The sequence below is a fragment of the Nuphar pumila genome, chromosome 12, assembly GCF_984573655.1.
Source record: "Nuphar pumila chromosome 12, dmNupPumi1.hap1.1, whole genome shotgun sequence".
Lineage (NCBI taxonomy): Eukaryota > Viridiplantae > Streptophyta > Magnoliopsida > Nymphaeales > Nymphaeaceae > Nuphar > Nuphar pumila.
In genome coordinates this window covers 45,207,214-45,232,718 of record NC_143260.1, presented here as the reverse complement: position 1 = coordinate 45,232,718, position 25,505 = coordinate 45,207,214, and the positions used below count along the sequence as shown (strand labels likewise).

At 38.7% G+C, this 25,505-nt stretch overlaps 1 protein-coding gene across 2 annotated transcripts in view; it reads left to right on the top strand.

Moving 5' to 3' along the window:
- Nucleotides 1-24,782, top strand: part of FAC1 (AMP deaminase, putative / myoadenylate deaminase) — a 173,373-nt gene extending 148,591 nt beyond the window's left edge. The window contains exons 12-20 of one of the 2 annotated variants that reach the window (XM_089983371.1): nucleotides 16,547-16,687; nucleotides 21,810-21,962; nucleotides 22,135-22,188; nucleotides 22,282-22,392; nucleotides 23,067-23,240; nucleotides 23,334-23,414; nucleotides 23,991-24,089; nucleotides 24,171-24,235; nucleotides 24,355-24,782. In XM_089983371.1, the coding sequence (XP_089839497.1) occupies nucleotides 16,547-16,687; nucleotides 21,810-21,962; nucleotides 22,135-22,188; nucleotides 22,282-22,392; nucleotides 23,067-23,240; nucleotides 23,334-23,414; nucleotides 23,991-24,089; nucleotides 24,171-24,235; nucleotides 24,355-24,382 (906 nt within the window). In that variant the 3' untranslated portion in view covers nucleotides 24,383-24,782. Of the gene's footprint in view, nucleotides 1-16,546; nucleotides 16,688-21,809; nucleotides 21,963-22,134; nucleotides 22,189-22,281; nucleotides 22,393-23,066; nucleotides 23,241-23,333; nucleotides 23,415-23,990; nucleotides 24,090-24,170 lie in introns of both variants that reach the window. The other variant, XM_089983370.1, reaches the window with a different exon arrangement.
- Nucleotides 24,783-25,505: the final 723 nt, after the last annotated feature.

The window sequence follows — 25,505 nt, the reverse complement described above, 5'->3', positions numbered from 1 at the left end:
ATAGTAATATACTAAGAAACTTATTACATAACTGAAATAATTGGAAAATATATGAGATTAACCTACAAAAACTTTGTTGATTGTCTCAGAAATCTTATTGTAAAAAAAATAAGATACTTTTTTTCGCCTTGAGGTACAGAGGGCCGTGCCTCAAGGCAAGGCACGCCTTTTGCGCCTCAAGGCATTTTTTTGATAACACTGCGTGGAACACATTGTGGATCTGGGAAAACTGAGGAGGAAGCACCACTCTGTAAGTTGACTCACCAACACGTTCGAGGATCTCAAAAGGTCCAATGTACCGAGGACTAAGCTTTCCCTTTTTCCCAAACCTAAACACGCTCTTCGTAGGCGATATCCGAACACGTGATCGCCCACAACAAAGCTAAGCTCCCTGCATCGTTGGTCGGTGTCAAGGTTTTAAAACCCGTGACTCAGGACTCGACTCATTCTTTATTGACTCGTGACTCGGTGGGTCAACTCGGTGACTCGAACCAGGTTTTGTTAACTTTTGATTTTAAAAGAAAATAATATATAATTTGTCTCAAACCATGTTTTTCAGTAAACAAGAGATGATAAACTCATATACAGGGGCTCATGTTAAACAAAATATGTCTGTAGTTGGGACTTTTTAAAATGGTTCATGCTTGGTCTGTATTGAAGTTGATGAGACCTGACCAACTCATAAATGTTGTAATGGCCAGTTCACCAGGTTCAACCTTTTGTTGGCCCAATCCACTTCAAAATCAGAGTTTGATCCTGGCTCAGAAAATTTTGGACTTGTGCTTTATGAAACATGCCCACATATCAAAAGTAACCATGTATAATATAGAATTACACTTTTAAGCTGCACTAGGATGACTGCCAGAAAAAATTGGCCACAATATCTGATTATGCAGAATAGACTCACAAGGAAATCATCTAATAAAAGACAATATTGAACAGTAGAATGAGGGGCCGAGTCTTATAGTTTTTGAGATGAAACTATGAAGGATATCCAATGTGCTTTGTAAGAGAAATTCAGCCATACTATAGGCTCAAGAATCACTGTCATAACAAGCACATGAAACTTGCTCATGTAGTGTACACTTCTAACTACACATAGCTAAAGACAAGTTCTTTTCAAAGTCATGATCCTATTCAGTCATAAAAAATAAATTAACATTATTGCCATTTTAGTAATTTGAAAAATAGAAAGATATTTGAGAGAAAGTATGGGTTACATACTATGTGTGAGAAAATCCATAACAAAATCAACGAAGAAATTCTCAAGACAACTGATCAAATTATACAAGCCAATTAATTATTCCCTATTGATGCAAGAAACATTTTTTTTTTATTCTGAAATACCCAAAAAATCAAATTTCAAGCATCCCAGAACTCGCCCGAGTCAGGTCGAGTCAAGCCCGAGTTTTGGCAAACCGAGTTTGCCTTGCCGGGTTGACTTGCTGGAGGGTCGAGCCAAGCAGAGTCAGCCGAGTCAACGAGTTGACTCGGCGAGTTTTAAAACACTGGTCAGTGTAGCTCTTTTGTTTGATTTGCGTTGCAACCAAACACTTATGAATCATCCACACTTGATCTAAGTTATGCTAGATCGCCTCTAGACACTCCACTGCTCTCACTCCAACCTTATCCCAGCACACCGGGGATCTGCGTGGTCTACCATAAAGAGCTTCATACGGGGCCATGCCAATACTGTCATGGTAACTGTTGTATGAAAACTTTGCAAGTTTCACATGCCTGTCCCAATCTCCTGCCCAATCCAGTGTGCACGCTCTAAGCATGTCCTCGAGTGTTTGGATCGTGCGCTCTGTTTGCCCGTCAGTTTGTGGGCGAAAAACCGTGCTAAACTTCAATGTGGTACCTAGAGCCTTCTGCAATTGGTGCCAGAAACGAGACGTGAAGCAAGGATCTCAGTCTGACACGATGGAATGTGGTACCATGTGAAATCTAACAATCTCATCCACATACAAATCTATTAGACTCTCTAAGCTCTGACTCACCCTGATCGATAAAAAATGAGCACTCTTCGTCAATCGGTCCACTATCGCTCAAATGGCATCGTGCTCATGATGGGTCCTCGAGAAACCCACAATGAAGGTCATCAAGATGTCCCACTTCTACTCGGGGATGTCCAAAGGCTGAAGTAGTCTACTAGATCTCTAGTGCTCGATCTTCACTTGCTAACAAGTGAGACATTGAGACACAAACTCTACAACGTCCCACTTCATCCTGTTCCACCAATATGTCCTCTAAAGATCCTTGAACATCTTTGTAGATCCCGGATGAAATGAATACTTCGACTTGTGGGCATCGCTCATCAGCTCTTCCTGTCGTGCCTTCGGAACCCACCATCTGTCCCCAAATATAATGGTGTCATCCTCCTCATGATGGAACTGTGCACTTGGCTTCTGGGAACTCATCAACAACCTTTCGAAGTCTGGATCAGCCGATTGAAGCTCCTCAATACAATTAATAATCTCTGGTCGCGCCTTCATCCCTGCACAAAAGATGCGTCTGGATTCGTCTGCAAACGACTATCACTTGACGAACTCCTCAAGCAAGTCCCAACTCCGACCAATCAAGTCTATCACTTGTCTTCCCGCTAAGCGCATTTGTCACTACATTCACTTTACTAGGGTAGTAAACGATGGTAAACTCGTAGTCCTTGAGTAACTCTAACCACCTGCATTGTCTCATGTTTAGATTTCGCTGCGTGAAAATATACTTAAAGCTCTTGTGGCCTGATAGAACCTCAAACTGCTCTTCATACAAGCTCTGGTAAACTCGTAGTCCTTGAGTAACTCTAACCACCTGCGTTGCCTCATGTTCAGATTTCGCTGCATGAAAATATACTTAAAGCTCTTGTGGTCTGACAGAACCTCGAACTGCTCTTCATATAAGTAGTGACACCAAATCTTTAGTACTAAGACATCAACTGCTAACTCCAAGTCGTGCATGGGATAGTTCTTCTCGTGCACCTTCAGCTGTCAAGAAGCGTAAGCGATGACCTTCCAGTGCTGCATCAAGACACAATCCATGTCGGTCCCCGAGGCATTGCCATACACTGCGAACCCTCCCATCTCAGAAGACAAGGACAAAACTGGGGTCGAGGTCAAACTTATCTTCAGCTCTTGAAAGCTCTCCTTGCAACGAGGTGACCACACAAACTTCACCCCTTTTTGCAGTAACCTCGTCATCGGAGCAGTTATACACGAGAAGTCCTATATGAATCAACGATAGTAGCTTGCCCACCCCAAGAAACTCATGATCTCGGACACAGTCCTCGACTGCTCCCAAGACAACACTCCCTCTATCTTGGCTGAATCCACCTCTACTCCCTTTTCTGATATAACGTGATCGAGAAACATCACTCTGTCGAGCCAAAACTCACACTTAGAGAACTTAGCATACAACTTATGTTTTCTCAGTGTTTACAACACGATCCTTAAGTTTTCTCTGTGCTCCTCCACGCTCTTTGAATATATCAGGATGTCATCAATGAACATGATGACAAACTGATCCAGCCACAACCTGAAGACTCGATTTATCAAGTCTATAAACGCTGCAGGGGCATTGGTGAGTCCAAAAGACATCACCAAGAACTCATAGTGCCCGTATCTGAACCTGAACATCGTTTTCGGGATATCCTCTACCATGATCCGCAACTGATGGTACCCTGAACGAAGATCAATCTTGGAGAACACCTTTGTTGTGCATAACTGGTCAAACAAATCATCAATCTCGGGCAAAAGGTACTTGTTCTTTACGGTGACTTGATTCAGCATGCGATAGTCTATGCAGAGTTGCATGAATCCATCTTTCTTGACAAATAGAACTGGTGCACCCTACGGTGACACACTCGGCATGATGAAACCCTTATCAAGAAGTTCCTGCAGCTGCTTCTTCAACTCAACAAGCTCTACAGGTGCCATGTGATATGGTGCACGCGACACTGGTGTCGTGCCAGTCACTAACTCGATCTTCCTTTGAGGTGGAAAACCCGGTAAATCCTCTGAAAAGACATTTGAAAACTCACAGATCATGTCCAACTGCTCTAAGGGTGTCTCTTGATTGTCCGTGGCGGACACATTGGCCAAGAACACCGCACATCCCTGCCTGCAGTACTTCGAGATGTTCATAGCCGAGATGATCTTCACCTCACTCTCATGCCTAGTCGCTCGAAATACCAGTGCTGATAAATCAGGGCGCTCCAGCAAAACCTTCTTACCCCAACACTGAAGAGTCACATTATTTTTGGACAACCAGTCCGTACCTAGAATGACATCGTAGAATGTCATGTCGAGTATGACTAGGTCAGAAGACAACTCGTGTCTATCGATAACTACTCGGACAAAAGGAAGATACTTCCTACATCGAGTAGACACGTCCATCGGAGGCATTACATCAAGAGTCTTCTCTATGCTAGACGATACAAGGCCAAGCAGTCTAATAAAAGACTAGGATATAAAAGAATGCGTTGTCCCCGAATCAAACATTACACGAGCAAGATGGTCAGCAACTACGAGAATACCTTCGACTATGTCACATGGGTGCGGTACGGGTGCGGGTGCAACACGGGTGCAAAGCAATTTCAAAAATTTTGGACACGGGGACACGACTATAAGCAAAAATAAAAAAGTAATTCTATTGAAGTAACACAAACTCACCAAAATAAATGGACAAAAATAGACTTGGTCAAAGTTGACCAAGTCCAAAATGTGGACGGACTCGGCCCCGGTGCATTGATCGAGTCTGACACTTAGTTGTCCGTGTCCGCCCCGTGTTCGAAGTCGCACCCGTGTTGGGGCGTGTCGACGGGGTGCGTCGACCTTTTAGCCGAGTCGGTGTGACTTAGACCTTCGATCAAGTTGGCCTGATCACCTTGCTCGGTGGCCGTGACAGCATAGACTCACCCATTCGTCTTTCTCTACGCTTGCTGCTGCTGAGGTCTCTACTGCTACTGCTGTTGAGCCGCTGACTTGTTAGGACAATACTATGCCACGTGTCCCGACTGCTGGCATTGGTAGCACACCCCCTTAAAGAGAGGGCAATAGCCGATGGGATGACTCTTGTTACATCTCCTGCAACTGAACTGAGCCTTCTCCTGCTGCTGTCTCTACTGGGGTCGACTCTATTGGGTCTCCTGCTAGTTCTCCTTCTAGGTCTTCTGTTTTTTTTTCTTAACCCCCTGCGTCTTGCTGCCCGCAGGTGGGTTCTTCCACGCCCCGCCATTGCCATTGCCTCCTTTCTTCGGTTGTTCACTCTTGAATCACTCTCACTCCTCATTCAGGATGGAAGTAGACTTGAATCACCCGTCCTTTAGCCTGCACACGTATTTTGCTGCCCTCGTCTTGTCATTTGCGAACAGGTTGGGGCAGTACCTCTTCAAGCTCCTGAATTTGGTGGTGTAGTCCACCAAACTCATGTTCTCCTACATGAGCTTGAGGAACTGCTGCTGCATATACTCTCCGGCAAATGAGGGAAAATACGCCTCCAGGAACTCCTCTCTAAAGGTCTTCCAGGCGATAGTCTCGACGTCTGCAAACTTCACCCGGTGCAGGGTGTCCTACTACTTTTTGGCATCGCCCTTCAGCCGATACGTGCCAAAATCTGTCTATCTATCCTCGGGCACAGGTATGACACAAAACACCCTCTCGATCTCCTTAACCCACCTCTCATTAACCTCTGGGTCAGCCTTCCCTGAAAAAGTTGGCGGATCCAACCTTAGAAACTTCTCGTACGTGATCACACTAGTGTTTGCCGTAACTGATGCAGGATGAACACATGTCGTGGGCTGCCGTCTGCCTCTGGACATGTGTGGTAACAGTCACAGCCAGAGTGTTGAGGGCATTCATCAGGAAGTCCCTTTGCTCTTGCCAGTCTGCTGGAGCACTAGAAGAAGCACAAGTACGAGCAATACATCTATAATACAAATTCAACAAAACTGATCAAGCATACACCCTTAGGATTGATACAAAACAACGATCACAACACATTGATTTAAATATACTCATCCTTAAAGTCAAAATATAAAAAATCTTAAATTTCAAGATAATAAGCAAACAAAATTTCACAAGTTAGCTCTTACCAATGATGTAGAGACTGCTTCTGGAGTACAAGTTTGTGACTTTAATGGTGATAGTTCTGACAAATCTCAAGTAATTCTAAACATGGCTCTGATACAAACTTTGTCTTATCTAAAGACAAATTAGTATCCCCAAGTAATTCCAATGCATGGCTATGATACCAACTTTGTAATGACCCCAACTGACCCGTGAAAATTAGTGGATTTTTTTTTAAAATAATTCTGGAAACTCTCCCAAGGATTCGGGGCACATCACAGATTTAATATAACCAAACCGCAAACCATTCCATGAATTGAATCGACTTGAAATAATAAATCAACTTCATTAATTAAATCAAAAGTCGAAAAGTCTCAAAATATAAAAATCAACTATATATCAAATCATGTCATCCGGTCAGAACCCAAACACCATCACAAGTCTCGTAGCCTCCAACTAGCCAATCCAAGACATTAGTAAGCATCTATGTCTGGAAAACAATTTTAAGAAAACAGGTAAGAGCCGAAGTCCTCGTACGAATTCCTTTAAAAATCCAAACAATAAAGGAAATAGCATAAACTAATTCATGCATAAATTTCAGCGGAAATCACAAGCATTAACTTACAACAAATACTTGACCATTCAAACATTCAACCAAATATCATGTAGAACCAAATATCATGTAAAACCAAATATACATAGATGTATGAACTAATGCCGAACAATAAAATATGCATGATTCAATGCAATTGCATGAATAACTTATTAAGTTATTTATCAGAGTTGCTTTTGTATGCACATCCCTATTAATTTTCACTTTTTCTTAAATTTGAAAATATTTAAAACGGGTACAAACTTTCGAAGCTCAAGTTAGGTTTTCAGTCATAACTTAACACACAATTTGTATTTTAATTACTGGGTTCCACACTTGTTCCTTGATCAATATCAAGAATTATCACCTTCCATTTAAACAATAGGAATTCACCTAATGTCGGGACATAAATGAAAAACCTTAACCATTGACCTCACTTTCTTGATAAATAACTACAACTGAGTCAACAATACCAACTTCAGGCAAAGTGGTTGAAAGTTCACTAAAACCGTGACCGGGAGGTGAACCACACATCGGGTTCTTAAGCACAATTGCACACGAAGTTTTAGTATCCTCACGGTCCTCCATGATCGCCATCCAAGATTCTCACACTGTGGAAGGGACATCAAGGGAGAGATTAATTACACTGTTTTGGTCTCTTTTATTATTTCAAATCAATTCTAAGTTCTTTACACAAGAACCATTTTGCAAATCCACATGCAAAAACAATTTCAGGCCCTGACACTCACAATTTAACATTATAATTAAGTTTGGAAAAACAATAATTTCCAGAAATGATTTTGCAATGCATAAATAAAATCAACAGCATTAGAGCAACACATGCTTCTAGCCTATACGGCCCACATTGGTTCACACATTACCACTAACATATATCAAAAAGTAATTTATGCCAATTGAAAATTTCATTGAACATGAAACTCACACACAATTTCCAAATATCTTCACAATACACATTCGCAACACAAAAGAATGCACATTAAGTCAAGTACATGCACATGCGAATACAATGCTCGTAGACCATACCATTCATGATCAATTTCATGCATATAATAAACCAAACATGCATATGATCAAAGTCATGCAAACATCAAATTATTTTCAGATTCATGTGTGTGATATGCACAATTGCAAACTGATCAATTTAGGATCTGATTTATGTATCAATTCAGAAAATACGTATTCCAATCATAATCATGTACATGACTATCTTCATGTACGTCAATTGGCTCTGCAGAAATTTTTCAAGAGCCGATCAGATTCATGTACATGCTCAATTTCATGTACTCAAATCGACTATGCATCAAATTTACCATAACTGAGATTCATATATGTTAAAACTTTAATGGAGCACACAGGAACAAAGAGCGAGAGAGAGAGAGAGAGAGAGAGTCGCATCTGATATTAGGGTTTAATCTCTACTTAAATAGAGATTAAACGTGAACACCAAATTACAAAATAACCCTCACACAATATATAATAATACGTAAACCCCAAAATGCCCTTATAGGCATGTCTCAAACACTCCCCCTCAAGCTGGAGCATAGATATCAATCATGCTCAGCTTGTCACAACAGTGAGAGAAACTCGGCCTCGCCAGGGCTTTGGTAAAGACATCAACTACTTGATCTTCGGAAGATACATGATCGGTGCAGATATACCCAGCCTGAACCAAGTCGCGAACATAGTGACAGTCAACTTCAATATGTTTAGTCCTTTCATGAAACACTGGGTTGTTGGCAATATATGTAGCAACCCTATTGTCACACATCATCAACATAGGTAGGGATACTTTCTTCTAAAGCTCGGTTAAAACTGATTTTACCCACATAATCTCAGCTGCGGTCTGGGCCATCGCTCGGTATTCAGATTCAACACTCGACTTGGCTACAACGGTTTGTTTCTTATTCCTCCAGGTAACAAGATTTCCTCCCACAAACACACAAAATCTAGATTTTGACTTCCTATCTTCAACAGACCCCGCATAATCTGCGTCAGTGTAAGCAACAACGTCCAAGGAGGGATTTCGTTTAAACAACAAACCTTTACTAGGAGATGACTTTAAGTACCGAAGAACCATCATAGCTGCATCCCAGTGAACTTTTGTAGGTTTGTCCATGAACTGACTGATTTTACTCACGACTAATGAAATGTTAGGTCTAGTAACAGTCATATATAACAACTTACCCACCAAGGATCTAAGGTTGGCACTATCCACATAGTCAGACTTCTCATCGAACATGTGAGTTTTGGGATCCATTGGAATGTTAGCTAGCTTAGCTCCTAGCATTCCAGCCTCTTTTAATAAATCCAACACATACTTTCTTTGAGACAACACTAAGCCCTCTTTGTTTCTTGCAACCTCGATACCCTGAAAATATCGAAGGTGACCAAGATCTTTAGTAACAAAGTGTTTCTGAAGATGATCTTTTGTTGCAGAAATATCTTGGGCACTGCTCCCTGTTAATATGATGTCATTGACATATACCATCATAACTACAATTCCATCACTGGTTTTCTTGAAAAACAAGGAGTGATCTGAAGCTGACTTGACAAATCCAAGACTCGACATTACCTCAAATAATTTGTGAAACCATGCCTGAGGGCTTTGCTTCAGTCCATAAATAGCCTTCTTCAACTTGCACACCTTCTGACACTCCCCCCTAACCTCGAAGCCTGGGGGTTGTTGCATGTAGACAGTTTCATGCAAATCCCCATACAAAAAGGCATTCTTGACATCCAACTGAAACAGGGGCCATCCATGGTGCACAGCCACAGAAAGAACAAGACAAATAGTGTCAAGACGAGCAACTGGGGAAAAAGTTTCAAAAAAGTCAACACCATAAGTCTGAGTATAGCCTTTTGCAACCAACCGGGCTTTGTACCGTTCAATCGACCCATCTAAGTTATATTTAATGCTATATACCCATTTGCAGCCTACAATATCTGCATCAGTGGGAGGATCAACCAAGTCCCAAGTGCCTCGAGACCATAGGGCATCCATCTCATCACGCATAGCCTGCATCCAGTTGGAGTTGAATAGAGCTTGACTGTGATGAAGCGGAACAAAGGAGGCAAACAAAGCTGAAATAAAATTCTTTATAGATGCCCCAAGATTAACTTTTGAAACAAATTGCGAGATGGGATGAAGAGTGCACTGTCTCTTTCCCTTGCGTAGAGCAATGAGAAGATCATCATCAGAAGCAGAGACTGCAGTATGCTCAGAAATACTTACCTCAGGAGAAGGAGATAATGGTGGCATGGAGGTAGGTGGTACCCTGTGAGTGTATACTATGGGAGGGTTTCGGTAGCGAGACACACCAGAGGATGGAGCCAAAGACTGAGGAGAAAGCGACTCTAACGGAAAGGGAGGAATCGGCAGAGGAAGGATATCACCAAGGCTCTCCTATAATCTTGGAGTAGTACTCGAAAAATAAGGAATAGACTCAAAGAAGGTAACGTCTGCACTGACATACTCTTTATGAGATATAGGGTCGTAGCAACGGTATCCTTTTTGGTTTTTAGGATACCCAAGGAAAACACATTTAATAGACTAAGCAACAAGTTTATCTCGATCAAGACCCAGCTTATGCACAAAACACACACATCCAAAAACTTTAGGGGGGATAGGGAAGAGAGGAGCCTCCGAATGGAGAATTTGAATTGGGATCTGATCTTCTGCAGTGTTTGAAGGCATGCAATTTATAAGAAAGCCGACAGTCAAAACCGCATCACCCCAGTATGAAGCAGGCATATTGGATTGAATCATAAGGCACCGAGCAACATTAAGGATTTGTCTATCTTTCCTCTCAGCCACACCATTTTGCTGGGAGGTATGGAGACATGTAATTTGAGGTTGAATCCCATTAGCAAAATAGAATTGAAGTAAGTCTTTGGATTTGAACTCAATAGCATTATCAGTGCGAACAATTTTAACACATACGTCAAATTGAGTTTTTATCTCAGCAATTAAAGATTTAAGAATGACAGGACCTTGAGACCGATCTTTTAATATGAACACCTATGATAACCTTGAGAAGTCATCAACAATAACTAGATAATAACGACACTAAGTCCTATTAGGAATCCTACTCGGACCCCACACATCGACATGAAGATGATCACATAATCCTTGACTTGACGGACTCTGACTGGAGGGAAAAGAGCTTCGACAATGTTTTTCCAATTGACATGCTTCACACTGAAAGGAAACTGAAGGAGGTATATGAAGAATGACACGACGAAGTTTTGTCACTGGAAGGTGACCCAGACGATGATGCCACAATAGAGGACTTGAGGATGATGTAACAGCAGAATAAGCCGAAACCTCTGGTTGATGTAGGTAATACATACCACCTTCCTCATAGCCGCCACTAATCCTTCTCCCTGTCAACAAGTCTTGAAAAGTGCACCCCATAGGATAAAAAATCACTCTACAATTCAACTCTTTGTCATTCGACTGACGGATAATAAATTATGTGGAAACGAAGGAGCATGAAGAACATGCTACAATTGAAGAGTAGGGGAAATATACATGTTTCCCTGCCCTACAATTGGGGAAGAGCTGTCATCAGCAAGAACTACCCCTTTTTTATCAGTCACAGGTTTTAAACTTAAAAAGTTACTCAAATTTCCGCACAAGTGATTGGATGCTCCAGAATCAATGATCCACCTACCACCTTGGACAGATAGGCCATCACCTGTCGAGCACGCAACCGTCGCCACAGAAGACTTTGATGTGGATGAGCCTAAGGTAAGGAGCTTGTTATATTTTGCCCGGCCTAAAGTTTCATAATCATTGGAGTAATCTGCATCCATAAGGAAAAGTAATGGGCTTGGAAAAAAAAGGTACAATTACATGCGCACACCAACAACCAACTATGAAACCGACTATATCTGAATTGGATTTTACCAATGAAATCTGAGATACATGACTTCCGCCTGTTTGGATCCACACTTCAAATATAATTTTAAAGGAACTTGACCAAAACCTTCCACCTCAACAAAGGATTGCTATAGGATGTATATCAATACCACACATCCAACACGATAAAGATGTATTTGGTTCATACCTGAAACTGCCAAAACTTCCAGCTCACAATGGTAGATTAACCTCTCTACCACAACAGTCAATCTGATATAAACTCAGATCAGATCCACAACAATAAACTGAATATCACGACCCATTTCATATCTGAATAATACGAATTAGAACTGATCTACTCAGCAACTGCTACCTTAGACAATACCAAGACCGTGACGCGACTGGTTCATGCTGGACTTAGCAGACTTATTCGACATCCACGCTACCACCATAGATATGATCTAACTTAGACAGAAAATGTCAGATAAGAATACGATCTCCAGTAGACATGCCAAAGAGTTCCAAAGTCCAATGTAAAACCAACAACAACCAGAAGACGCAGACAAATAAACCACTTTCTGGATGATCCCAACAAAACTATTGAGATGCTTACACTCCAGCAAATCAATATTTGATAGACGCAAGCACATCAAGTTGGGAACCAAGGTGCAGATCTGCAATAGACGACTTCAACTACACCAAAAACAAATATCAGATCTGAATATGATCTGATTTAACATCACCAAGTCAACCCACATGAACAACAACCCACGTCAACACAGAGACCGTTGATCGCTAGCACTACAACGATATTAACAGCAACAACTCACGACCACAACATATCAGATCTGATCACAACATCTTTAACACGCCTACAATGGAGACAGATCTGGTCCACACCATGCGACAGGCTCTAAATCACCACCAACTGCAACATCGTCAACGCCAAGACTTCAACACCCAGATATCAACCAGCTGCTTCAGCTTGCCAAATCACAACAATCCATCTTCAATAGATTTCCAAACTGCTCCCAGATTTGGCTTCAGATCTGAGTCACGACCTCTAGTCAATAGTCGTGACTAGGTTTGACTGCAGATCTGTCGCCAGGTCTGATCTTCACACAGAAGGACCGAACTCTGATTAGCAGAGAATGATGTCGATCTCCTCCGATTATCCGATGAGATGTTGCTCGAAGGAAGATGATGCTGAAACTCAGACACCCAAGGTCGCACGCTGCTTTGATACCATGTTACAACTTTAATGGAGCACACAGGAGCACACACACACAGAGAGAGAGAGAGAGAGGGGGGGGGGGGGGAAGTCACATCTGATATTAGGGTTTAATCTCTACTTAAATAGAGATTAAACGTGAGCACCAAATTACAAAATAACCCTCTCACAATATATAATAATACGTAAACCCCAAAATGCCCTTATAGGCATGTCTCAACAATGTACATGATCAGAATCATGTACATGGATCGGCCACAATAGGTAATACAACCCACGATTCAGATTCATGTACATGGATTGACCAATCACAACATGACCATAGCTGGTTTGATCCATGTACATGATCAGATTCATGTACATGGATCGGCCACTCGTGTCTACATCTCAACTGCTGGTCTGATCCATGTACATGGGTCGGCCAAACCTGAACTAAATTCAGCTAGGCTGGTTTATAAGTTAACATATCCACATCTGGGATGATCCATGTACATAATCATAATCATGAACATGGGTCGACCAGACATGAATAAACATGTTAGCAATCAGCTAGGCTGATTCATGTACATGGATCGGCCAAGGATGAATAAGCATGTTAACAATCAGTTGAACAGAAAAAAAAGTAAACAGTTGCATTCATGTATTAAATTCAGCTGAGCTGATTCATGTACATAAACAAGTTCATGTACGTGGTTCAGCTAAACATATATATAATGCATATGGTCTGGTTCATGTACCTGAACAGATTCATGTACATGAATTGGCCAGAAACTTATACTATTCAGCTGAACAGGAGAAAAAAAAACTAACTACTAAAAAATAATTCATAAACAGTTGGTCTAATCCATGTACATGTTCAGATTTATGTACATGGATCGGTCTGTTATAAGATAACATATTCACAGCTGAACAGATAAATAAAATACATCGGCTGGTCTGATTCATGTACATGGATCGACCAGACTTGAGTTTATTTCAGCTGGGCTGCTTCATTCATGTACCTGATCGGCCAACCATAAATAAACATGTACACCGCTGGTCTGATCCATGTAATGATCATAATCATGTACATGGGTCTGCCGGACACATGTAAACAGTTGCTAAAAGTATCATGATCAGAACTAAATATTCATGCACATATTTCAGAAGCAATAGAATCGAAAAAATAAAACACATATGAATATTAAATCGGCAAATCAGGAAACACATATATCTTTCAAAAGCATGATCAAATAGTCGACATATATATATATATATATATATATATATATATATATATTCAATATGCATGATCATGGGAAATAAGCAAATCTGAAACACATTCATATGTTCAAATGCAAGAACAGAAAAATCGATGTTATGTATATCCTTGCATGATTAATAAAATCAACAAATCTGAACATACATGTATCTTTATATATTCAGATGCATGGATACTAAAATCGACAACCTTGGATTACATAAAGATATTCAGACTTGGAAGGAGGCAGTAAGAGGCAATATAAAAGATTGTAAAGTGGCCGAAGTTATAGTTCTAGATAGAAAAGAATGGAAAAATAGGACTCATAAAGCTGATCTCATGTAATTGAGAAAAGGCGTGATGATGAAGAAAAATTGATCTACTTACATAATCATGTTGTGTTTAGAAGGTAGAATCCAATCAGATTCAGATCAGGGTTAGATTTCTTATTGCATTCAGAGCAGTTTCTTTTAAGACATTAGAAATAGCTGTTCAGGAAGTTTGAACTTCAGATGTGAGTATCAATAACAACTTTTCAAAAGGTTTACTTACCACCTACATCACATGGGTATGGGTATGCGTGTGGGTTTGGGTGAGGGTATGGGAGGTAAGACAGAACAATTTCTAAGAATATGGGTACGAGGGTACAACTCTATATGTATGTATGTATGTATGTATGTATGTAGATGCGCACGAGCTGGCTCTAGCTTGAAAAGCCTATGCCCACGATCGGCTTGAGTTGAGCTCGAGCAACGCTTTGCTCAGCTTGAGCTGAACACATTTATAAAAAAAATTCAAAGTTTTTTTTAAAATTTGTGTCAAAAGCACTTTTTGAAAGAAACGTGAGTGGTGGGATTTGAACCCAAGCGACTTTCAAAAGAGTCCAAAGACTTACCCACTAAGGTAACACCTCTTTTTGTATTTGTGTAAAGAAAAATAATATACATATAAGATTCAATTTCTTTATATAACTATGTGAATTGAGCTTAATCGGGTTTACGAGCCATTTGTACACAATATATGAGAATTGAGAACTAGAGAATCAAGATAATTAATAACAAGTCATGGTTCAACTAGGCAGGCATGTGACTCTAAATCACTCAAATATATTTTAGAAAAGAGTAAAGTTGTACTTTCAGTTCCAATCGCAGAATGAAATACAACCACATACCTTTTGAGCAAGAAATACATGTCATAACCTTACTAAGAATATTGTAAGAAGCTGGTGTTTGTAAATGAGCTTGAATAAGGATGATACTACTTACTACAATGTTGTCTACAGGAATGAGAACATATCTAAGTAATAATGATACGTTACGGGCCTACAAAGATCATTAGAACAGGTTAAAAGTAGTCCAAAATGTTGTGGCCGTTAGGTTTTAGGCGAGTACTTTACACATCAAGTTAGAACCCTTCTAACAAATAAGTAAAACAATCTCCCCATAAATGATCATATTTGGGTTGGATTTTGGTATTTATCAAATTCAACTAATGGAATGTGAATCAAGTCAGAGTCAAATCAGCCGAACACAAAAAGGAAATATGAAACAAGAAAAATTTGCTTAAAATTTTCAGATTAGATAAGATACAGAGTGAATCTACATTTGTTCTGTTGTTAGGCTTACACTGTAAGAAACAACCCACTCATCTTCACTGGAGGTGCCACACATTGTTTCATTTTGGAGGCAGAGCACCTAGGCCAACCTCAAAAATGATGGGTTGCAAGTCATGCAATAGGCACATGGCTGACCCCCCCCCCCCCCAAAAAAAAAAAAAAAAAAAACCCATATCGGCACACCCAGGTATGGGTGCAGATACCGGCCGTGGCGGGTCCAACAAGGACCTGTCAGGAACATGCTTTTTTTTAACCTTGATCTTCGGCAACACACACACACAAAGGGTAGCTCCTCTTTTTCTTCCTCTTCTTCCTCCTGCTCCTTGTCCTTTTTCATTCTACTTTCCACCAATACAGAGAGAGAGAGAGAGAGAGAGATGAAAAACCTCATTTTCATCTCCCCTCCCCTCCCCTTTTCTTTTTATCGTGGGGCCCCTCATCTCCTCACACCCTTTTCCCTCTTTTATGCATTCCTTTTTTAAAAAATATCATTTTGCCCTCACCCCCTCCTCTTTATTCAAAATGTCAGCCCACAAACCCTTCTTTTACTAAAAACATTAATAACACCATTTTCTTACTTGTACATAAATAGATCTTGCATTGGACTGAAAAAACCATTCATGCACACATACATGCATGCATACATAGGGATGCACAATGAGCCGAGCTAGCTCGGGCTCGGCTCAAGTTCGTTCGTAAAATAAATGAGCCGAGCTTGAACGAAGGTGTAGTTCTCAATTCTCATATAGATTCTGATCATGGGCTTTGTCATGTAGCACTTATGGTTGCTATGGAATTTCATATAGATAGCTTGATGTTTTGCACTTAAAGCTTCCTCTTTGGACATCTGGCTTTTGACACTTGAATAAATGGAAATTTCTTCTTTAACATCATGACATTAGTTTTTTCTTTGTTTTTATGTAGCTTCCAAGGTTATATAATGTATACAAAGAGATGGGAATTGTAACCTCTTTTCAGAACATCTTAGACAATATTTTCCTCCCCTTGTTTGAAGTTACTGTGGATCCAGATTCGCATCCTCAGTTGCATGTCTTCTTGAAGCAGGTTTGTTTTTCATCTTTTTGCTTAAATAGGACTTCATATGCTTTGTGAATATTGTCAACTTTATGAAAAGTCATGCTCTTTCGTGAATTTATCTGACTTTTTCTTTTTATCTTTTTAACATTTCAAGTGGTAACACATTGCTCTTATTTTGGCATTATGCCTACTGATACTGCTTTTGAGAACATTAAATGTTCTTCCTTTGCTGGAATTGTAGCTCTTTTTCTTTGGTGAAATGGTAGATTTTTCATAATGTACTTCGATCCAACTTTTTGTGAAAACATACTTCAAAATCTTCCAAGTTGGTTTCTGTAGGATTCATTGATGCATAACCAATGAGTTTTTGCTAATTTTGATTGATGCAAAATTTACGTTTTAACGTGGATTTGGTTGGTTTTATAAATATTATATATTATTAAAATAATTTGATGTAGGTTGAATCTGCATTGGACATGTGTATTATATTATACCCAGAAGGATTGGAATTTGCTGCTTAGGCTTGGACCAAAATGGGCTTGGTTAAGAGTCACAGTGGGTCCTTTCTCATCTGTGTTTGCGTGAATTTCAACTTGAGTGAATATCATTACATACAGGTTGAGTGCATGGATATGCATCTATACATTTAGCTTAACCATTGGATCTATTTAGATCTGTTTTGGGGAAGAAAAAGTTTATGCCCTTCTGGCTATTGACTGAAATTTAGGAACCTAGTTTGCAAATCAACCTACATTTAGAAATAAAAGAAAATTTCTTTTACTATTTGAAACTTTACCATTAGGTTGGAACCAGGTTTGGTTGTGGATATCTCAACTGTCTTCAAATCTAAATAGACCTAATAGGTGTGGTTTATCTAAAACGTGGATTTTTATGAGGTTTAGACCTACTGGATGAATTGATTTTATCCTTGGTTAGGACTCAGGTAAGTTGTTGGATCCAAGTAAAATACATACTCAAATTATGTGTTGGTGGCATGGTTTTACATTGGATTCAAATCAAATTTTACCTAGGAAAGGAAAACAAAACATATAATTTTGACACATGTATCTCCCTGTTAGTTTAGTGGAGAGCAGAACTGATAGTAAACAGTTGACTTGATGGTTGAATGCATGCCCTAGGTACATGGAAAAGTGGTTGGATATTTTGTAGAAATTGCTCAAATATGGAAGCGTGTTTTTACGGGAGACATTGATTTCTTTTCAGCTATTATGAGGCATTGTTTTTTCAATTTCGTGTAACCTTGGTGAGCTTAGTAAACTTGGTAATTTGTCTATCTAATGTCCTGTTCTAACCATGCTCTATGGTTGGCATGACCCAGTCATTTTGAAATATCCCACTTGACCTAAAATGAGTTTCTTTTATCAACTTAATTCAGAAAAAGAACCCCCACCCCCAATGATGGTCCAAATTTAAAGAATATAGGTGATTAGGGAAGACACTAAAATTTTATAATATTGGGATGTGATGTATCAAAAGTTAATCCTTTTGTAATAACTTCAGAAAAGGAATTAGAGTATGTTTTTAAGCCAAGCTTCTCATGGACAATACAAGTGCACAGGCTGACGGGAGGTACTCTCACGAATTGATGTCATGCTTTAAAGAGCCACTTATGAGCTAGAAAATACTTTGAGAGAATGACCTCTTATGGGTCAACACAAGAAAACACAAGAATAAGCCACTTAAGGGCTGAGAACACATAAAAAATTATGGAATTTTATTAGGGAACAACCCTTAAACAATACATTAAAAGAGGGAGGGGACATACCCCTTTATATACAAGGAGGCACATTGAGAGCTGTTGGGACCTACCCAACGGCTAGAATTCTAGCCGTTGGGTAGGGTCCAATGACTCCCTACTTTATTCTCTAAATACCCATATTGGCTGAAATAATTACAAGAAATAAATAAGAGAAATATATATATTTGAGTATATATATAATTATATTTAATACATTTTAACACCCCCCCTCAAACTTACGGTGTGATAACAAAAAGTTTGTCAAAAACAAAAAAATAAAATCTAGGTGACAGAAGTGCCTTGGTGAAGAAGTCTGCTAGTTGATACTCTGAAGTAACATATAGTAGGGTAATGGTCTTTTTTAGAATTCTTCACGCACATAGTGACAATCCATTTTTATATGTTTGGTTCTTTCATAAAATATATGGTTGCAACCTATGTATATTGCACTCTTATTGTCACAACATAGTCAGGAGGATGTCCGAAGATGAATGCTCATGTCTTCAAGTAATATTCGCAACCAAACAAGTAGTAAAGGTCCCCTTCTCTATGTCCTTCCCTAATCTGCTTTCCGGACTGAAAATCCTGTACAAAATACTTTTTAGATGAGAAGACATTATACCCATGGTCAGTGATTTGTGAAACAAAAGAAAAGTTTAAATTTAGTTTTGGGACAAGTTTAACTTTTGAAATGGAAAATTTTGAAGAACTTTTAAAATTTTCATTGCTTTTTATGTTAAGAGAGGACCCATTGACAGTAAAAACATTGGTTGGCGTAGAATTAGTGCAACACTCAAAAAGCAAAGAGGAATGTGGAGTCATATGAAATGAAGCTCTGAAATCCAAAAGCCAAGAGACCTTACTTGGAGTCGAAGATGTAGAGACCGCAACTCAGGAAAGAGAGGAAGAAGAGTTCTTTATTAGTGGATGAAGGGCTTCTATGATTTGAGAGAACATGGTTCCAATGAATTTTGAATCTTCATTGGTTCCACTTCTTTCTTCGTGAGACGCTCTCATGGATGCCACCTTTTTGTTTTCTCTTTCTTTGAACTTGAGACAATAGGGCTTAATCTGACCTGATTCTCCATAATTATAACATTAATTTTCTCATTTTTTTATCATCATATCTAGGCTTTCCATATTAAGGTTTTGAAAAATGTGGTGGTTTGTAAGTGTTGTTAATGACACCCGGTCTTGAGATGGCTAACACATTATCTTTAGTCTTCTTAGATTCAAACATAGATCTTAATCTTGTTCCTTCCCTACATACTTGATCCAAGACTTCATGTAAGGGAAGAGGTTTTTTCTTATGAATAACATTGACCCAAACTTGTTCAAATTCGTGTCTAAGACCTCTAAAGAATTAGAACAATTGTTCCTCGTGTTTGTATTTCTTCCATTCTTGAGCATCATTGGGAGTTTCCCATGTAGGCTCAAGTTTGACAAGTTGATCTCAAATCCTTTTGAGGGTACTATAGTATTCCCTCACGGTTTTATCACCTTGCTTGAAACTATGTATTTTATCCTTGAAATCCCACTTGTGAGCCACATCTTTTTGGGTATATGTTTGTCTAACATATTCTCAAGCCTCATCGGCTCTTTCAAATTTAAGTATGTCAGAGCAAAGCTTCTCATGCATACTACCCATGAAGAGGGAGAGGACTTTGGCATGGTCCTACTCTTTATAGGCTTTTTTATGTTCAACCATAACCTTTTCTCTATCAATTCCCTTAAGGCTCTCTTCTTTAGACTCACCATCTTCTCCAACAACTAATTTTGTGAGAATTGGTTGGGGTTCCAATGCAAAACCATCAACAAATTGCCACATATCTTTGCCCATAAGTATTCTCTTGACCGTCGTGGCCCACATATTGTAGTTTTTCTCATCAAATTTGATGGGAACAACCATTACAACTTCTCTATCAACTATAGTGAAAAAGAAGAAAAGAAGTGGAGAGAGAGAGAGAGATAAGAAGAGGTGATGCCCATTGTGGATGTAGATATGCCATAGGCTTTTTTGCACTTTCCAAGCTTTCAACACCTCCTTCAACACCTTTTCTTTATGAGTCCACACGCTTTAAAGAGCTTCCAAGCTCTGATATCATGTAATGCAACAACAAATGGACTACAACAATGCCACAAAGGGCTACAAATGTGCATACACAAATACAAATGCCACCAATGGGCTAAATACACCAAAGCTTCAAAAGGGCTAAGAACATAAACCTCTCAAAAGAGAGGAAGAGCACCATTATAAAAATAAATATTATTTTCAAAATGCTTAAGGAAGCATTAAACCAAAAGAGAGGGAAGGCCCTCTTTGTATACAACTCAAGATGGCCTTGGGGAGCTCCCAAGAGTCGTTGGGAGCTATCCCAACGACTCTATGGTCACGATGGCCATAGTGCCCTTACACTTTTATATAAAAGACATGAAAATAAATCCTATAAAAAAAGCTAAACTGTTTGGCAGCCTCTATTACATGTGAAATGACCAAAATACCCCTGTCCATATCCCTAAATACTATAATTATAATTATATTTAATACATTTTAACAAATCGCTCTCACGAGTCTTAGGGTGTATGGATACCTCTCTAATGGCCTTTACACAAATGAGGGAGTCGGCCCCAAGAGGTCTTTAAAACCCAAAAATGAAAAAGTTACTTTTCGACCTTTTTTAAGTATGCCAAGCCTGTATCGTACGATACACCCCGTATCGTACAATACATACGATACGTACTCGTATCGTGATACCATTGTGTATCGTATCGTTTTCCTTCATAGCAACAATACGTACCATATCGTACGATACACAATACAGACAACCTTGCTCTCTGCAATGATCCTGAAAATGCTTAGTTTGAAAATCTCACTGGAATTTAGTTTCTATTTTTATTTTTATAACTATGATTAACAGTGAAAGTCGCACTGCTAGTTCACTGAGGTTTTACTTCATATTCTCTTGTAAGTGCAAGCTGCACATGATATTGTCTCTTGCACAGCTTTGGGGTATCTTTAGATGTAGATGACAGATTTCAGTTTTTCTGTTCATGCAAATAAACGCGATTCTGCCTAATTTGTAATAATGTATATATAAATGGCTGGGATATCCCATCTGATGCACAATGGTCAGGATGTGAATCATGTTTCATGCAGTCATGATTTTTCTGTCAATGGAAGCTATTAATTTTAAAATTTTATATTCTTTCAAAAAAAGATAAAACTCTGTCCTGTGAGTTCTAGATTTGATGATTCATTTAGGATCTGAGTCCTGCATATCATCTGTTAGGGCATCATTTATTTACTATATCTCTGTGTGTGTGTGTCTGAAACTCTCAGTTTTTTTTTAGAGTGTGTTATTTTTGTTTACTTGATTATTTGTTTTCCAGGTTGTCGGTTTCGATTTAGTTGATGATGAAAGCAAGCCAGAAAGGCGCCCAACAAAGCACATGCCAAGTCCAGCTGAATGGACAAACATTTTCAATCCTGCCTTTTCATACTATGTATATTATTGTTATGCAAATCTTTACACTCTCAATAAGGTGGCTTCTTGTTGCCTTCTCCTCTCTAATTTATCAATTTGATGTTTTCTTTTCTCCAAATCCTTTTGCATCTGAAATGTTTTGCACACCCCATTATAATGAGACAAACTGTGAAACCTTTGCGGTGTTTATATTTTACCTTTAAAGGTTTGTCTCTGGTTAACTTTTTCAGCTTCGAGAGTCTAAAGGGATGACAACCATCAAATTCCGGCCACATTCAGGCGAGGTGAGGCATCCAAGTAACTTGTTTGTTTTTTATAGAAAATTATTCTTTTTATTTTTTGGGTATTAACTTGGTTATTTTAATATAATTTTGCAGGCAGGGGACATTGACCATCTTGCTGCTACATTTCTCGTTGCACACAGCATTGCTCATGGAATCAATCTAAGAAAATCTCCAGTCCTTCAGTACCTATATTATCTTGCACAGGTACTTGGTGAATTGTTGCTTGGATACAGAGAAAATTATTATTGGTTCAATGGTTGATCACCAAGTCTGTCATTCTGGATTTTTTTTTTCTAAGGGCAACAAAATTACAATGTCCGTTTATCCAGGGAAATTTCACTTCATCTTGCGTTGTCTACTTTGCCAAGTTCGTAATTTTTAATCCAGAATTTCTCTTGATATGGTTCATAACCTACACCTTATTCAGCAACCTACTAATAGTGTACCTGTTTTGTTTCCTAAATCTTGTGTGCAGATGGCTACTTATATTCTTTCATCCATGATGTTTTGATGTGTTCTCTTCTTCCCTCATATACTTGTTTGTTTTTCTCCTGTTTGGGTTTTAGTTTCAGTATGTGCAATGCCCATTAAGAGCATCTAATCATCCCATCTTTCCATGAAAAATGAATGTGATTCTCATTCTTTTTGTAAGTGCTTCAATTTTAATGATTCCTATTTTCCAGTAATAGTTTGATTCTATGACTGCTACATTCCTTTTCTTTGGTTCTGATTTGAATTACCATGTTAGTGCTTAGGTTGCTTGTCTTTTGCTCACTGGAAAAAGCTTGACTCAGTTTTGTGTAAAATTATAATAAATTTGGTGGTTATGATTTGTCCAATAATAATTGATCCATTTGTCTGTATTTCTCTTTGGTCAGATTGGCTTGGCAATGTCCCCTCTGAGCAACAACTCCTTATTTCTTGACTATCATCGGAATCCTTTCCCTAGTTTTTTCTTACGTGGGCTCAATGTCTCACTCTCAACAGATGATCCCTTGCAAATCCACCTAACAAAAGAACCTTTGGTCGAGGAATACAGTATAGCAGCTTCGGTATGAATTGCTGTTTTCTCATAGCAAAACTGGATTAGCAAGTGAATGGAAGCAAAAACGAGATAAAATTTGAATAATCTGACTCTTTTGCAGGTGTGGAAACTAAGTTCATGTGATTTATGTGAGATTGCACGGAACTCTGTCTATCAATCAGGGTTTTCACATGCTTTAAAGGTAACTAAATGAAATTTGGAAATTTGGGTCGTTTTTTAATTATCTAATATTTTTATATTTCATCTTTCAGCCGTGAACAGTTTACTTGTTCATGCATTAATTAATGGAAACTCTTGACCAGTTTTCTGAAAGATTAAAACATAAGAAAAAAAAACTATATAATGATCTCTTTCTTATAAGTGTTATCACGAAAAAAGGCAACTTTTCCTCGGAGTAGGTGGTGGAATAAGTAACTAGCAAATGCCAGATATATTTCTTTTTGAAACAGCAATTATTTACTATATTGTTTTTAGTTAACTTTTTAACTTTTGGCGAACTAGTAATAATGGGTTGTAAGAAGAGAGTGTGTACTTGGTGCTTCATACTGATTGGAGCTGTTATAAGTAGTCTAATTGGCTCTCAAGCAAAATGATGAGTTGGAGTGTGTGTGTGTGTGTGTGTTTTCTTTTTACATATCTTGCTATAATCTCATTTCTATGGTCGGGATCTTCATTGCTTCCATAAACCATGGTACCATTTTGCTGCACTGCATCTTTAATAACTTGTTGAAGCAGTGACCTATTACTTCTTTATTAGTCTCATTGGATCGGAAAGAAGTATTATAAGCGAGGCCCTGATGGGAACGATATTCACAAGACCAACGTCCCTCACATCCGAGTAGAATTTCGTGACATGGTATGCCACTGATTCCTAATTATGCCTCTTTTTTTGCATGCCAAGTACTGATGATGAATTTTAATGGATGTTGCTTTACAGATTTGGAGAGAAGAAATGCAGCTAGTTTATTTGGGAAAGGCTAAGCTGCCAGAAGAAGTGGATAGGTGAGCAGGGTTTCCGCCATTCTCAGTGGGCATTCTTGTGCATGTTCAATTGCCCACCTATTTTACTATAAAGGTCTCTTGCTAGTTCTGATGAGATCCTGTTCATGTCGACTTTGAAGGATCCCCATTATGGCATATTGGATGTAAAAGATGAAACTGCCTTGAGATGCAAACATGAATGATTGAATGGGAAATGTGAATGTCTTCCTCATGGGAGAAAAGTCAATTCGGTTGGCTTGGTTCACCTCATCTATATGATTGACAGAAGGGACATAAGTTTGTCAGCGCCACAGCAACACCTTCACATATGGTATATGACCTTGTGGTTGGGGTATAATTTTGACAATAAGCTTACGCATAATTCGGAGGGTGTTTTCCATCCGCAAGATGTCGGTTTAATCTTTTTCTTTTCTTTTTTTGTGATCAAAACTTTCATATAACCTGATAATAGCAACCCTATTTCAAGGGTAGGAAATTTTTATGTGACTATATATTACTTTTGGGAAGAGTAATGGAGATAAATGTTTAGCAACTTTACCATTTTCCACCTCCACCTTCCAATTTTTTCATATGATTTGCTGATAAGCATATCCTATTCAACTTGTTCGTTCAGATTAAAACCCCAAGTTCAAAGAAAACTACTTCTATGTTCAAGCTACAAGAATTATATCTTTAAATAAAATTGGAAATGAAGTATCTAGAGGAGTTAAGTTCTGAATTCTTATCTAGAATCTCGAAGTGAACAATAAATGAATCTTGTTTCAAGCCCACTGCTGAATTGGTTAATAATTTGTTTGAAGAGACTTCTTAGATCTTTAAAGATAAAAACTCTTCTCATTAAATGTATGCTAATAGGGGCAAACCTCAATTTTTTGAAACCTAAGTTGTTGCCCTTAGAACTGGATTTATTCTATAACTTGAAAGCTGGTGGAACAATTACCTTAACAATGAACAAAAGGATATGAAGGTTGATCACTCAAAAATTCATCAATTTATGTCATTTTTTAGAGGTGGATGATGTTTATAAGAGAAACAGAATCGTGCTCATTAACTGTTACTCTCTAATTTCAAATGTTAATGAAGATATTTTTCTATGTAAATTGTATCAATTATAAAGCACAAAATGATTTTTGGAAGGAAAGGTTTGTTTCCAGATTACTTTCTTCGTCTTCAGAGGCGGTTCGTAGTTGATTATCTTGTTAAAGAAATGATACCTCACGATAGCCTTACATCGTTTTGATTAACTATACTAGGTCCAAGTCAAATCCAT